The 14,306-nt window shown below is 38.9% G+C and overlaps 3 protein-coding genes across 3 annotated transcripts; 1 reads left to right on the top strand and 2 right to left on the bottom strand.

Annotated features, from left to right (window-relative positions):
- Window positions 1–316: 316 nt before the first annotated feature.
- Window positions 317–2,291, bottom strand: insl3 (insulin-like 3 (Leydig cell)). Its single transcript, XM_085253523.1, has 2 exons — window positions 824–2,291; window positions 317–654 (listed from the first exon to the last, which is right to left on the bottom strand). The coding sequence occupies exons 1-2, from the start codon at window positions 1,014–1,016 to the stop codon at window positions 458–460; spliced, it is 390 nt and encodes a 129-aa protein (XP_085109649.1). The 5' UTR covers window positions 1,017–2,291; the 3' UTR covers window positions 317–457.
- Window positions 2,292–2,353: 62 nt separating this feature from the next.
- On the bottom strand, window positions 2,354–9,416 carry LOC146553845 (potassium voltage-gated channel subfamily V member 2). The gene is made up of 4 exons (XM_085253522.1): window positions 8,509–9,416; window positions 7,777–8,410; window positions 7,092–7,217; window positions 2,354–5,751 (listed from the first exon to the last, which is right to left on the bottom strand). Exons 1-4 carry the CDS (start codon window positions 9,033–9,035, stop codon window positions 5,434–5,436), a joined length of 1,605 nt encoding a protein of 534 aa, XP_085109648.1. The 5' UTR covers window positions 9,036–9,416; the 3' UTR covers window positions 2,354–5,433.
- A 717-nt stretch (window positions 9,417–10,133) lies between these two features.
- On the top strand, window positions 10,134–13,554 carry rps28 (ribosomal protein S28). Its single transcript, XM_085253524.1, has 4 exons — window positions 10,134–10,250; window positions 10,557–10,604; window positions 12,613–12,735; window positions 13,435–13,554. Exons 1-3 carry the CDS (start codon window positions 10,212–10,214, stop codon window positions 12,733–12,735), a joined length of 210 nt encoding a protein of 69 aa, XP_085109650.1. The 5' UTR covers window positions 10,134–10,211; the 3' UTR covers window positions 13,435–13,554.
- Window positions 13,555–14,306: the final 752 nt, after the last annotated feature.

Here is a 14,306-nt window from a genome sequence, read left to right as displayed (position 1 = left end):
CAGCAGAAAAACAGCTCAAGTGTTAAAATGGTTCTCTGGCATCTGAAGTTTTTTGTATGCTTTGCATTTGTTTACTTATCATAATTGTCTAAGATTTGGGTCAGTTGATGCAGATTAGTGTATAGGACACAAGCAGTAACTGAAACCTTCACTTCATTGGGAGTAATATTTATTGTCATCTTTGTTAGGTCTGAGAAAATAAGGGTTTGATTCTGGGACTTTTGTGATTTCTTATGGACTGACTGTCCAGTAATATCGGTTCAGTTAATATACTATATTTACATTGATAAAAACAATAAATCAAATAACAAAATCCTGTGTGCACTCCAGTTTTATCTTTGATACTGTTAAATGTCATAGATAAATATCACCAAGTACATTCAGGATCACTAAAAGAAAACCCAGCAAAACTCTGAAGATAATCACTTAACTCGTTCTGATATGCCACCGGCTTCATTTAGCAAAACTGTATCAGCTCCTTCATGCTACATCCTTTCTCACAGCAAATATCAGATATTTTTCCAGCGGTTCGCCTGATCCGTGATGACAGAAGGTGAGGAGCCAAGGAGACGGCGTCCTTTTCTCCATCTGCCCTCGAAGCCGTGCGTACAGTCCCTGAAGTCAGGTACTCTTCTGTGGAGGAGATCTGCTCCCCTGTGCAGAGGCAACACATCTGGGATTTAGAGAGATCACTGTAAACGTGCAGCTTCATCCCCAAAAAATCTTGCAAACTTTTGATGTCAAGAAGCAAGAGTACGTCTTTCCCTGTTTACCTTTCATATATGTCATGAAAACACAAATAAAAGATTGTTTAAGTACTTACAGAGAGGAGCGTATTGATTCTTTTCCAGTCCTAAATCCAGGATGCTTCTCCTGGCCCGGGAGCTGCCGCAGGATGAGACGGCCAGACGTATCAGCTCTCGTCCACATATCTTGATCCTCTCCTGTGCATGTGCCACACACACTGCAGCCACTAGCACCGCCACGAGAGACACCAAACACCTAGCAGCCGGCATTGTATGATGTGTTACTGCTCCTCAGTTGGTTGGCAAAGGCAGAAAATGAGTGACCTGAGGAATTTGAGGGGGTTTATATAGGGAGTGTATGTAGTGGCCACAGGTTGTTCAAAAGTTGCATTCAGCCTTGGTGAGGGAAAAGCATGTCCTGATCAAAAGCTCAGCATGAAAGTGATGTGGAATCTCAAGGCTGAAACTCTCAGTGAGATAAAAAATCTGCTCTGGCACTGATCTTGTTTTTCAGGGTGGAAGTAACAAGTCACTACTTCTGCAGTTACTGTTGTTAAGCTGCTTTTCTTTCTTTTCTTTTCTTTTTTTAATGAGTATTATTATTGTGTTATTATCATTATGAGTATTATTTTGGCTCGGGAGAAAGAGCAAGTCCTTTCCCAGTCTGAAGGTTGGTGGTTACTTACACATAGAAAGAAGTGCATCCATATATACATACGCTGACTTTTATATTTGAACCTCTGACCATGTTTTTTATGGGCATCCGCCACTGTCCACTTTCGGTGTATTTAAACAAAGACTCAGTGCTTATATTTGATTAGCTTTTCTGCTTTTAGTCAACTTTCCTGTTGTTTGTTTATATTGCATTGTGCAGAATCTAATCTGGGTTTGGTGCTGACTTGTGGTTAAAATATTTTCCTTGACTATGAGTCCCTTTAGCATCTTATCTTAACACATCATGAAGGATGGGATCTAATCGGAAGAGAGTGTGACCGGAAAAAGGAGATGTCAAGGATTATGACGCAACTGTTCACACACATGGTCACCCTGTGGCTATACTGTAGTTGCTTAATCATACCAGAGGTGACTGCTTCATATCTCCAGCACAGATGAACAATATGAAAGGTGACACTTTAACATCTAAAATGCACTTCTGGCTATGATTAGCATTTTAACCTCTAAGGATGATATCACTGGTAGGCAGTGGCCTGTTTGTTATTCTCAGCTGCTGTGCTCAGCGCAAAGCACCTTGATTATTTCTTCTTTTTTTTTGCCTTCACAGATTCTTGCCCTTTATTTCTTGCTGAGGTTGATGCTGTGTGTTAACATTTTCAACCATTTAGCCCAGAACACACAGATGTCAGTCAGTTTGCAGATGTCAAATAAGCTGAGTATGTTTACCTCATCATGGCACTGCCTACTGCACCAAAGTGGAATCAAAGCTTTACTGCAACCTATGATAACTCATTGTTTTCTCTTTTGCCGATCTATCATATGCCATATATAAATATATGTATATATATATATATATGTGTGTGTGTGTGTGTGTGTGTGTGTGTGTGTGTGTGTGTGTATATAGATATATAGATATAGATATATATAGATATATATAGATAGATCTATATAGATAGATAGATAGATAGATAGATAGATAGATAGATAGATAGATAGATAGATAGATAGATAGATAGATAGATAGATAGATAGATAGATAGATAGATAGATAGATAGATAGATAGATAGATAGATAGATAGATACACACATGAGGATCACTTTTGCCTTCACCCTCACATTTTTTCTAACTCCTAACTCAGCCCTTGGTATTTCTCAAGCTTCTCAGATTCCTTCTTGATGTTCATCCATTGCTTCCTCTTCTTGTCAACTACTATGTGTTAGCCTTCTAAATTTTCTGATTTCTCTCCTTCTGGCTGAGTCATGTGATACAGCCATACTCTTGAGGTGTAATTGATGCTGACGGCACAGTAAAACCAACAGTACCTATATCCTGTAATAGCTTCATTCCTCAGAAAGATAAGACAGGTGTCCACTAATAAATACGGACTTTAAGGTTCTTTTACATTAACTAATTTTGCATAAGCGAGGTCTGCTGAAAGACAGTAATTTTTAATGACAAATAAATGGACTTTCTCATTTTTGTTTTTGAGTTTTAAATGGGGATACGTAGATACGTTTATTGTAATGAAGTAATTGTGATGTGACCTTCTTCTTTTACCTTAATCTTCAAAATTGAAACTTGCTCCAACTGTTGTTTCTTTCAGGCAATATCATAAAAATGTAACCATCCAGTCTGATAAAAATCGCCTAAAAATTTGTTGACTTTGTACACAAATGACGTTTTATAAGCTTTCTCCCCTGAAAGCTACACTTCCACCTCTGTCGCAAAATTCTATCTTAACTGAGTCACGTGTTTCTCCCTTACTGTAAACTGAACCACAACACTTGCAAACTACCCTGTTTAACCTGCACTTACTTTCCAGTATAAACTTTGGTTATTATCATTTAATTCATTTTTTAAAAACATTTCAGAACATGAAATTGCTAACTTCAGCCACACATCATTCACAGAAACAGTGTCTGATTAAAAAAAATCTTAAATTAATGATATAACATGCAATCTTTAAATTTCCAAATGAAATCATGTCAGTCGCCATAGAAACCTTCCTTTTGTTCTTCAGCTCTGAGAGTAAAATTAATACACATTAACATGTTTTGCCATCACTCATCAAAAATACAGCCACTATACCTCTAGCTAGCAGACAGGTTGAGATCCAAATTGCACAGGAACAATTTGTGCATTAAATCTGTTGAGCTGTTTTGAAACGTTGAATTTGTAATTACCTGCCACTTATTAAAAATTATTCCTTTTATGCTCACTCCTCTTCTGTACCACAAACACAACTTTATTGACAGGGATGGGACAGAAAAAAGGACGTGTGCAGACGGGATCATGTGGTGAACCCGTGTGTGGCATCAGAATCATCCAGAAAGACTGCAGAGCATGAAAACTGAACTGTTTGACAGTGTTTTATATTAAACTTCCTATCAGATATAATTACTCAATAACTGAAGGTGCCACCATTCCGGACCACTTTAACCCCAGATCAGAGGGTAAATTAGACACATCTGACACTACATTTGATCGTTCGCTCGTTAATTAGTGCACTTGCACAGAACTTAATGACAAGGAAACATCAGTCACTAATGAGTCATTGTCTCTGATTATTATTCAAATGGATGAAGTCACAGTCTGCTGTAAAATGGATGTTCAGGATGTCTTTCATGAGCAGAGGCTCAACACAATATTCCTGCAGTTGGAAATGGAGTGTAACTCCCACAGCATCTGTCGTGACTGACCAGAGAACTTGTCTCTAATCCCCTCTATCTGTCCCTCTTATTTAAAACCAGTGTCGAACAGATGAGCCAAGAAAACTGTGGTGTCTGTATCCGCGAAGAGTTTTTGTATGTTTGTTTAATATGTTATAATGCTGGTCTTCTGGTGCCCAAGGCAAGACTTGGGTTTATGATCTAATCATAGCATCACAGTGTGACGACAAGGCTTAGACCATGATTGATCCTGACATCTCCTGGTCAAGAACGGAAAGCTCAATTCTCTCTCGCCGCAGGGATCGCGACAAATTCTGAGCTGTTGGATGACAGATATAGGCATCACTGCCCATGTGTTAGTAGGAGTGAAAAATCACTACGCTGGAGGCCTCTATTGTACGTCTATTAAATATAGCTTGTAAGTATTTAAATACGTCCTGTCTGCGCACACCTGATCAGATTCCTTCTGTCACCAAAATAGCACAGTACTTGATTGACTTTTCCACTTGTCTGACTAGGTAGGAAACAGACGCACAAATCCTACTAATCCTTGACAACCAAATTACACTGAGGCTCCTGATCGGTATACTGACACCCGCTGCTATATCTCTCACCCCACTTGGGTGTCTTCAAGACCACACTGAGTGACTGGACAAAAACAGAGGGAGTGCTTTTTCGATAGGTATGCCACTTCGATGAAACATAAATTGTGTCAAATGTGAGAACTTTCCATTGATGGTGTTATAGTTGTTCTGAGATGCACACATAAATAAAATGTTTTCATTGCAGTCAAGTAAATGGTGACTTAAAGCCGCCATGATGTGTGGCGGTACATGCTGGTAATGGCCAAAAGTTGCACTAGTTAGAGCTTGAAGGTACAATTTCTTTTTTGCTGAGCATCAAAGTAAAATGTAAGAGACTATGTAGTCACTCAAAACTGTTCATTAATAGCACTTTCAATGACAGTAGTCTTTTCAAAAGGATATAAGGGAAGTTTTGCTTCATTCATAATGTCACTGTTTGACCTCCTTGTGTCAAACATCTATTTCTGTTGAGTGAGCATTAGTTGTAGACGTGTGCTATTTGTGGAAACACATAACAAGTTGTCTAGTCTGAGCATCTTGTCCATTTGACAGAGGAATTGTCGCTATAGTGTGAAAACAGTACCTACTGCAAAGCTGAGGCTTAATGCTTGTCTCAGCTTTCTGCTTTCCCCCATCAGATCGCTTTTATTCAATCACATAGGCTGAGACTTAGAGGCAGATGGAGTCTTTTACTTTTGTATACCCAACGGTGATAAGGCCATTTAGGGTTACTGAGGTCACAACTAGGCAACTTTTCTTATTCTTCAATCTCGGGGGTAAATTGCCTGCCACTGGGCCGATAGTGTATCTCCTCATCCGAGTCCTCCGGCCGGGGTTCGAAGCAGTTGTCAAACTTACGCCTGAGACGTTTCTTGAGCTGGAAGGTGCGCACCGTGTTGGAAAAGTTGTATTCCTGCTCCTTCAGTTTGGCATAGTAGTCGGAGAACTTGTTGAACAGAATGGAGATGGGCATGCCGTTAAGGATGATGCCAAAGGAGATACAGCTGAATGCCACACAGCGGCCGAGGTAGGAGATGGGGACAACATCTCCATAGCCCACAGTGGAGATGCTGACCTATAGGAAAAAAGGAATAGCGTCAGCTTCCATAAAATTACTCAAAGCCAGTGCTCTCTCGTGTAGATTTAAGTAGGGATCAAGAGAAGAGCAGAAGAAGTTTTCAGTTTAATCCTCACAGTACCTGCCTTTCACCTGGCCTCATGCACTTTGTATCCATTACTTTCTGTGAATCGAGTAATTAAAATGCTTTTTTTATATTTCTTGAATGCAATCACTTTGTCTGGCTACAAATGAGACGCATTACGCAGCATTAGAGGGAATTAGACACATATAAATTCACAGCTGCCACCAGATAATTGAAAACCATGTCCTCAGATGATACTGAAAGACACACAGAGTACCAGGCTGGTGACACAGTGTGACCCATGTGAACCTTCCTAGAAATGGTGTGATATTCATACCTCTAAATATTGATCATTTATATATGAAGCTTGAAAGTAAATTTGCATAAGTTACTGTTTAACCATATGACAGCTTGGCGGCCATCAGTAGCCACTCTCCACATCTGTATAGGCTAGATAATTTATATCAAGTTTATGTGACCCTGGAGTTACTCCACATCTTTCTCTTCGTTTCACATATAGTACCAATTATGGAAGATACTTTGGGGTAAGAATTACACAAAGGCAAATCCTACATTTATTATAGTTAGTAGGTTTTTCTGCAAGAGAGACGATTTCAGAATATTATTTAGCCAACCATTAATTCACTAAAGAAGACTGTGTTTGAGCTCTTGAATATAATCAGTGTTTACTGCATTTTAAAGGCATAAAAATAGCACGGAACATGATCTGTACTGTGAATCTGCCTTGGTCTGACTAAGCAGGCAGCACAAATCCAGATAGACCTAATCCCTGACACCCGAAATGCACTGCACTGCTTGATCATACTGACACACCCCAACTGAGCTTCCCTTCAGCGCTGTCAAGAGAAAGAGCTTACCAAAGCTTCATAACTGAGTTAATTGATCCGGAAGAAGCTGAGTGGCAGCCGGTGAGAGCTGGCTACACGCTCTAAATGCTGTAAAACATTAATTGCCCCATTCATAATGAAAAGATGTGGAGCAACTGTGGTGTTATAAGTAGGGTTACATCATCAGTGTGGCTGGACCTAAAAATTGGACTTGAAAATATTTTCAAAAATAATTTACAATATCATCACAGCTGCCATTAAAAAGAAGAAATAATTCCCAGAGTGTTAAAACTTTTATAGAAATCACTAAAAGCCACAAAAAAAACCCAAATCTGATGTTTTAGTTATACTGCATTTGTAACAAGCATCCCAAACATATTAGAGCCATAGAACTTTACTGGACGTAGAGCTTGTCCCGTACTCACCGCAGCCCACCACCAGGCATCTGGTATGCTGCTGAACGGTGTCCCGGGCTGATCCACCTCCACAGAATGCATCAGAGCAGAGAAGGTGAAGATGCCCATGGTGATGAACAGAAACAGACAGCACACCTGCAGCACGACAGAACAGAGCACGTCAATGACAGCGCTTGTTTATATGAAACTATGTCATAAAGCAGATACTATTTTAGGGGCTTGCATCCAGTAATATGACAGTTTGAGATGTTACTATAAAGCCTTCCTGACATTTCTGCACTCGGCTGTGCAAGCTTTGTTCAATTAATGGGTTTTAAACACATCATATGCAATGAAACCGTTCTGTCTTTTGTTAATTAAATGAATAAATGTGATATTATGTTACATTAGTGAAGTTTAGAGCTGCTGGTAGGTGGATTTTGTTCTTTATCATAAGCTAATCATCTAGTGTCACTCTCTTCAAGAAATAAAATATGCAAATTTAGATCGATTGTGATATCCTATTGTAAAACTATCATAACCTTCTTCTCTTCTTATCTTATCTTATCTTATCTTATCTACTTCTCCTAGTGGTGACTTTCACATAAAACTACCTCCTGTTCCTCTTATGTCTCTTTGCCTTGCAGGTTGCCATGTTATTCAAAGGCCTTCAAATGTTACCAGCATTTGTGTTTATTGATTATTCCCTTCATACCTGCTCAGAGCACTGGCGGATGGTGAAGCCGAAAGCCCTCATGCCGGTGGAGTGACGGGCAAGCTTCAAGATACGGAAGATGCGCATGAGCTTGACCACTTTGAGCACCTTGCTGACTTTGCTGACTCTTGACATGGCCCTCAAATCCTCCTGAGCACTGATGTCTTCAGCGTCTAATACAAAAGTCTCAAAAATGATCTGGAGGAAGTAGGGCATGACGGCTACCAAATCGACAAAGTTGAGGGCGCTCTTCACAAAATGCTTGATGTTTGATGTGGTGAGTAGTCGCAGAAAGTACTCCAACGTGAAGAAAAGGATAGAACTAACCTCCACCCACTCCATGTAGGTTTTGCCTGCAAGTTTGTACTGCCTAAGTTCTTTGACTGTATTCAGAGTCATGGCAACGATAGAGATAAGCACAAAGAGACTGGAAAACACTGCAAAGGCTTTGGCTGACAGTGAGGAGTAAGGATTCTCCATCAAGTCCCAAAGGGCTTTACGAAAGTTTCCAAGAAACATGGTCTTGTAGCCCTCGTCATCATGGTGAGGTTTAATCTCATCTATGAGCTCCTGGTTAACCTTCAGGTGTTCTCTGATGTCGTCCAATTTCTCCTCAAACAGAATGCGGCAGCACCTGAGAAAGACAGACAAATGCTTTACCATAGCTACATTTTAAATATCCACAGACAAAGCCACAATAGATACACTGCATATCAAATATCTACAGCACACCTTGGAGTATCCTTCAGTTTGAGCCCCCAGAATGAGATCTCTTCCTCAAAGTTGACAGGACACAAGCCATCCATCACCCACAGAACATTACTGCAGTAAAAGTGAAATATGTAATGGAAAAACATGGGGTCCCTGTCAAAGAAGAACTCGTTGTTCTGAAAATTATAATCGTCACAGAGCGTCAGACGCTTAACTGGATCATTGCACAGAGCAAGGACTCCGATCCTGGTCTTTGGGTATCGGAGGACCAAGTGTTTAGGGATGTGAAACACCTTTCCGCCCACATTTAGGTTGACAATGTTTGATTGCCAGGGGTTTGGTGCATCCTTCTTCTCATCTTTTTTCACCTCTTTTCTGGCACCAGGAGCGTCAAGGTTGTCCATTGATGTCCACGGTTTTACTGAGCTGTCCTGTGAAAAGGGGAATTCATTCTCCTCTTCTTCGATGCTTTGCGTGAAACTCAAGTCGCGTTTTACGGATGCAAAAAGACTGGAGCGACGTTTTTTTAGAATTTTCCACTTCTCCATTGCGACAGCTGCTCAGAAGACCAATCACTGGAAAATGTTTTATGCCAAGTTTGAATCAAATCACAGGAGAAAAATGATAATATGTTTTTTCTTTAAATCTACAATATCAAGCAAAAATATCACCATGGTAAAAAAGAAAAAAAAATCCTCCAGGTTGAAATAAAGACAAAGAAAGAGCTGTGGTACTTTTGAGTCACTGTGCAAGAAGATCAACTGCATGAGTTAGGGCTTCAGCCTCTTCACTGATTCTCTAATCCTATTGCTGTTCTTTCTGTCCCAGCGCAAGTTAAAAATACTGTTCACAAGGATTAGTGTTGTGATTTAAGGCTTTGACTTCTGAGAGAGGAAGAAAAGCAGAGAGGGTGGTGTCATGACAGTATGGCATGGCTAACAAGGCTACAGAGAGCTTTTACACAGGATATTCAGGTAGATTACGCAAATTATCAGCTATGGCCTTTTTGACCTATTGCTGAACTAGTTAAACAAGCCTGATTTTAGAATTAAAGTCAAAATACATTAAAATTAATAATGACTGATAAAAATTGTCTTTGTTTTCTGTATATTCTGCACAGACCCTTATCACTGTTTATCACTGATATGTTTCTCTTTACAATAACTCACTGGTATAATTGACAAAGTATTCATTTCAATATTAAGTCAAGCCAACTAAAAACAAAATATTGATTATATAACAGTGAATTTATTTAATAATGTACTGAATCAGTAACCTTTTTGATACTGACTTTGGATAAATAGGCTGTGTTTTTTGACTGATATCACAAGCATTTGTAGTCACTCCAATAATTCAGTATGTGAATTGTCTGTATGTACGCACAAAAAAAGAGATACAGTTACACAGAGACAAATTCCTTTCTCTGTTTCTGCACATTAAAATAGTTTTGGAAACTCTGTGAATAATGGTTTGGCCCAGGTTTCCACCATGGGTGCTTCGAATGGTATTTCCCAATCTACCGGAAAAGAAGGTAACTACGAATGTCTAATAGTTTTTTATTAAAGTTCGTTATTGTTGTTATTACTCGTAAGTTTAGATTCTGTTACTTGTAATTTGATTAAAAAATAATTTAAAATTTAAAATTTTAATAAACTAAAAGATTACAGTTGCCATATATGCCATCCGAGCACCACGTGACTTCCTTTCCGGTCTAACCTGACAACATGGACGCCAGCCGCGTGCAGCCCATCAAGCTTGCAAGAGTAAGAAAATCTATAAAACGCTGAAAATTATCGTATCAAAGCGATTAAATGCCCACAACAATAAGTATTGTTTCAAATGGGCTCAAAATTTTTAGGCTAAATCCACTTTTTGTGTCGTAGTTAGCAAACGTCTCTTCGGCTCTCGTGCTTCTATCATGGAGGCCTGTCAATGCTACAGTCTCTGCTAGCTGCCGCAGTACTTATGCTCACTTTTCTTTATTCTCTGTGTTCGTTAAAAAATTATATATATGTATTATATTGAATTTAGAGATTTGATGTTCATGTTGCTCGTGTTTTCATTTTCAGGTCACCAAGGTTCTCGGGAGAACCGGTTCCCAGGGACAATGTACACAGGTATGCTAGTTTGGCTAACACCTCAAATTTTATCCGGCACAAACCAGTATCTGCGATTAATATTTACCTTTTATATGTGTAAGCTTACTTTGAGTTATTGCCAAGGATATACACAATCTAGGGCTGTAAATTCATGTGAAATTAAAAACTAGATTTCTAAACAAAGGAAAAAATAACAAACGATATTTTGTACCTCTTAAAAAGGGCTAGGATGAAAAATGCAAGTTTCGTGTTGTCTTAGATAATTTGTTTACACATTAAGTATGAGGTATTGAGACAGCTGTTTGAAGTTTGGACATTGATTTAGCTGTAAGTCAGGGGTTTTGTTTGTTTCTTTAAAAACAAAACAAAAACTTGATCTGAGCTTAACTTTTTGCTCCTGATAAATATCCTCCATAGTATTGTAACTAAAGTCACTAACGTTGAAACTGGGCAGATTCGCTCTACCAACTAACTGAAACTAAGCTGAATTATTATCAGAAGTTTAAGATGAAAAACTGATTAAGCTACAAAATATGACTCCTCTGATTTCTTTTACCACAAAGGAGGCAGGTTATTTTGGGAGGGACAGAGTTTTAACCTGGATTTTAACTACTAATGACATACTCGAGCAAGCCATTGATCCTAACTGGAAACCACGTTTAATAGAGAAACCAGATGTATCTTTAAAATGTATCAATGCTTTTTTTTTTTTTTTTTTTCTTGCCATCACCAGTGTGTGAATGGCAAGCTACATTGTGGCTACAATGTAGCTTGCCTTAGGGCATAGGTATCAAACTCTGGCCCGCGGGCCAAGCCATACCAAATTATTATTAGAGCTGGCCTACTGGTATTATACAGCTAATATATATATTGTTTAGTATTAAGCTTTTCTTGTTCCATATTCAGTTTTTCAGCAAAACTTGTTTGAGTCCATAAGAAGAGATTCATTCTTAAATCTGGAGGAAGATTTTTTTTTTTTTCAATAAATATTAATGTTAGCCCGCGACCTTGTTCCAGTTTTGAATTTTGGCCCACTGTGTATTTGAGTTTGACACCCCTGCCTTAGGGGGACTAAGTCCTTAGGGACTAAGTAAAGCGCTATACAGATGCAGGCCATTTAACTCAGTTGTCATTTAGTGTGCTGTTTGGTGTACTGGTTACTTGGGCTAATGATGACAATTTATGTTACATTCATAGCTACACCCAACTTAAGCCCCTTTTTTCTTAGTACCTACTCAGATTGACTTTCAGTGGTTTTCGGGGTTTTCCATTAGGTCATACTACATGCTACCTGCTAACGGGGTTACAAAGCGATCTGAGCAGGTAGGTCCTAAAATGTTGCATCACCAGACTGCATGCCACCGATTCGCTGGTCAGTGTCGGGATGAGAGCGTTACCAAGTCAATCTGTGTAGGTACTAATGGGAAAAGGGTCTATAGTTAAGTTAACATACATGTGTTTATACTTCCATTCTTCAAACTGCTGTAACACTGTGCTGCCCACTAACTGAGTACTTTATTACTAAAATGTGTGTTCACTTGATTGTTGGGTGTTCACTTGATCGCTTTTACAGCATTGCAGAGTGAGATCCTCAGATACTGTTTTCTGACAGTGAAACAGCAGGGAACAGAGTCGGGGTCCCAAAGATTAAGCAGATTATAAAAAATAACGTTTGAAAAAAATGCCATCCGAATAATTTTTTAGATATTGTGCTATATCACCCCACAGTTACTCCTTGTTGAAATTGATTATCATGACCATTGGTTTATTTTCCATGTTAAGTGGATAATTTAAACAGCTGAAAAATTTCCAAATAAATATATATTTTGAATTACAACTGCTTTGCTCCTTTGCCACAGAAAGGAATGCATAACAAAAACAAAATGAGGAAAAATCCATATAGGCTGTCTGTAAACATTTGAACAAAACCCTCTTTAAGTGGTACATCATTAATTTAAACAGAAAAATGTGTCTGCTGTAGAGTCATTTTAATGTTTAAGTTTTGGGCACTCCCGTTTCCCACCAGGTCCGTGTCGAGTTCATGGACGACAGCAACCGCTCAATTATCAGGAACGTGAAGGGCCCAGTCAGAGAGGGAGATGTGCTGACACTCCTGGAGTCTGAAAGAGAAGCCAGGAGGCTGCGATAGGTGAGACAATATAACCTCAGGTGATCAGTGTTTTGAGTCATTAAACTGTCAGCATTGGTGAAGCCCACAGTGAGAGTGCTGATGGATAATATGCATTTGACCTTAGATACTTTGATGATGCTGAACGTTACTGTTATTAAAAACTTAGTGAACCAAGAACAGTTTATGATAATAAAACACTGCGGGGGAGGTGATGACAATGTTTGCCGTTGTATTATAGTTAACAAGAAGTAAAAAATATTCCCATAGTACTAACATGCACTATGGGAATATTTATATTCCTTATATAACCTTATAAGGTTAGAAAAAACATTAAAAATGGCTTGCAGTAAATCATATTGCGGTTCGATCTGTTTTTGGCTTTGAAATGTCCATAACGAGTCTTAAACTCAACCTAATGTTCTAAGTTCTCAATTCAAATATCTGCGGTATTAGATCATAATTGCATCTTGGCCACTGGTCAGAAGCTCTTATCTAGTTAAAGTGTAACAGAGCTGCACAAAGGTTGCCTGTTTTCAGTGTGTAGGGAATATGTCCCATGGTGGTCAGGGGTTGATGTTTGAATTCTTCCTTCAGTCCTCCCGATAGGCTGCTCATGTCTAATGCTGCTCAATTCAGAGCGTATCAGTGTTCCAAATTTGGGAATGTATAAGACTTAAACACAGGCTTAAACCTTTCTCACTTGCTCTGTCTTCACAGTGCCCGCTGAAGCTGCCAATCCAACACTGTGGAGCATCAACTACAGCAGGATGCAGTCTTTTTCAGTGGACTACCCACCACTTGTTCAGATGTTTTGAAATAAATTTGAGTTGAAAATTATCCTTGAAGTCTTCTTTCTTTTATACTAAGTGATTTTTTTAATTCAATAAACTGGAACATTAGCCTGCCATGATAAACTTGCATGAGACAAGTAATAGCTCATTATTGATGCATTAATAGTAGGTGAGGGGTGGCTGTCAAATTCTTGTACGCTGAATGTGAATTAAGGTAAATAATCCAATACTTCTATACATTTAGTTACTCTGAAGTGTCAACTTCTCAAGTCTATCATTCCATTACAGTTCAAAAGTATTAAAATAGACTAGTTTTAAACTACTCTTTCAGAGTAAATGGATGTTAGTTCTTTCAACTGTTTCCTTTAGAGGTCATTAAATGGAAAAATCTACCACAATCTCACCCTGTCCCTAACATCTGCGTCTGTCATACAAACTCCCTGCATGTCCTTTATCATGCCCATGAACATCAATTGTCAAGTATATCTACCTTCACTCCTGTGCACGTGTCCAAACCATCTCGCCTCTTGACCTCCAGCTCCTGTAAATAATTCTATAATTACTTTTTCCCCAGACACAGATAAGTAGATTTATTTTTAAATAGCAAACATTACAAGGCTAATATAGCTGTTTTCTGTTGCACTGTTGTGTATGAAAATTAAGGAATTTCCACAAATTTAGCGGGCACGCCATTATTTCACCTTGTGCAGTTTACGTTCCGTCCAGCAGGGGGCAGTGTCTGAGTTTTAAAAGCTAACGGAATTGACCTCCATTTCAGGTACAACACAATCGACTGCA

Source organism: Mchenga conophoros, linkage group LG18 (genome assembly GCF_057382185.1).
Source record: "Mchenga conophoros isolate Kocher_MC1m ecotype Shallow Benthic linkage group LG18, M_conophoros_male_GT1.1, whole genome shotgun sequence".
NCBI classification, from domain to species: Eukaryota; Metazoa; Chordata; class Actinopteri; order Cichliformes; family Cichlidae; genus Mchenga; species Mchenga conophoros.
This window is presented reverse-complemented; position numbering and strand designations above follow the sequence as displayed.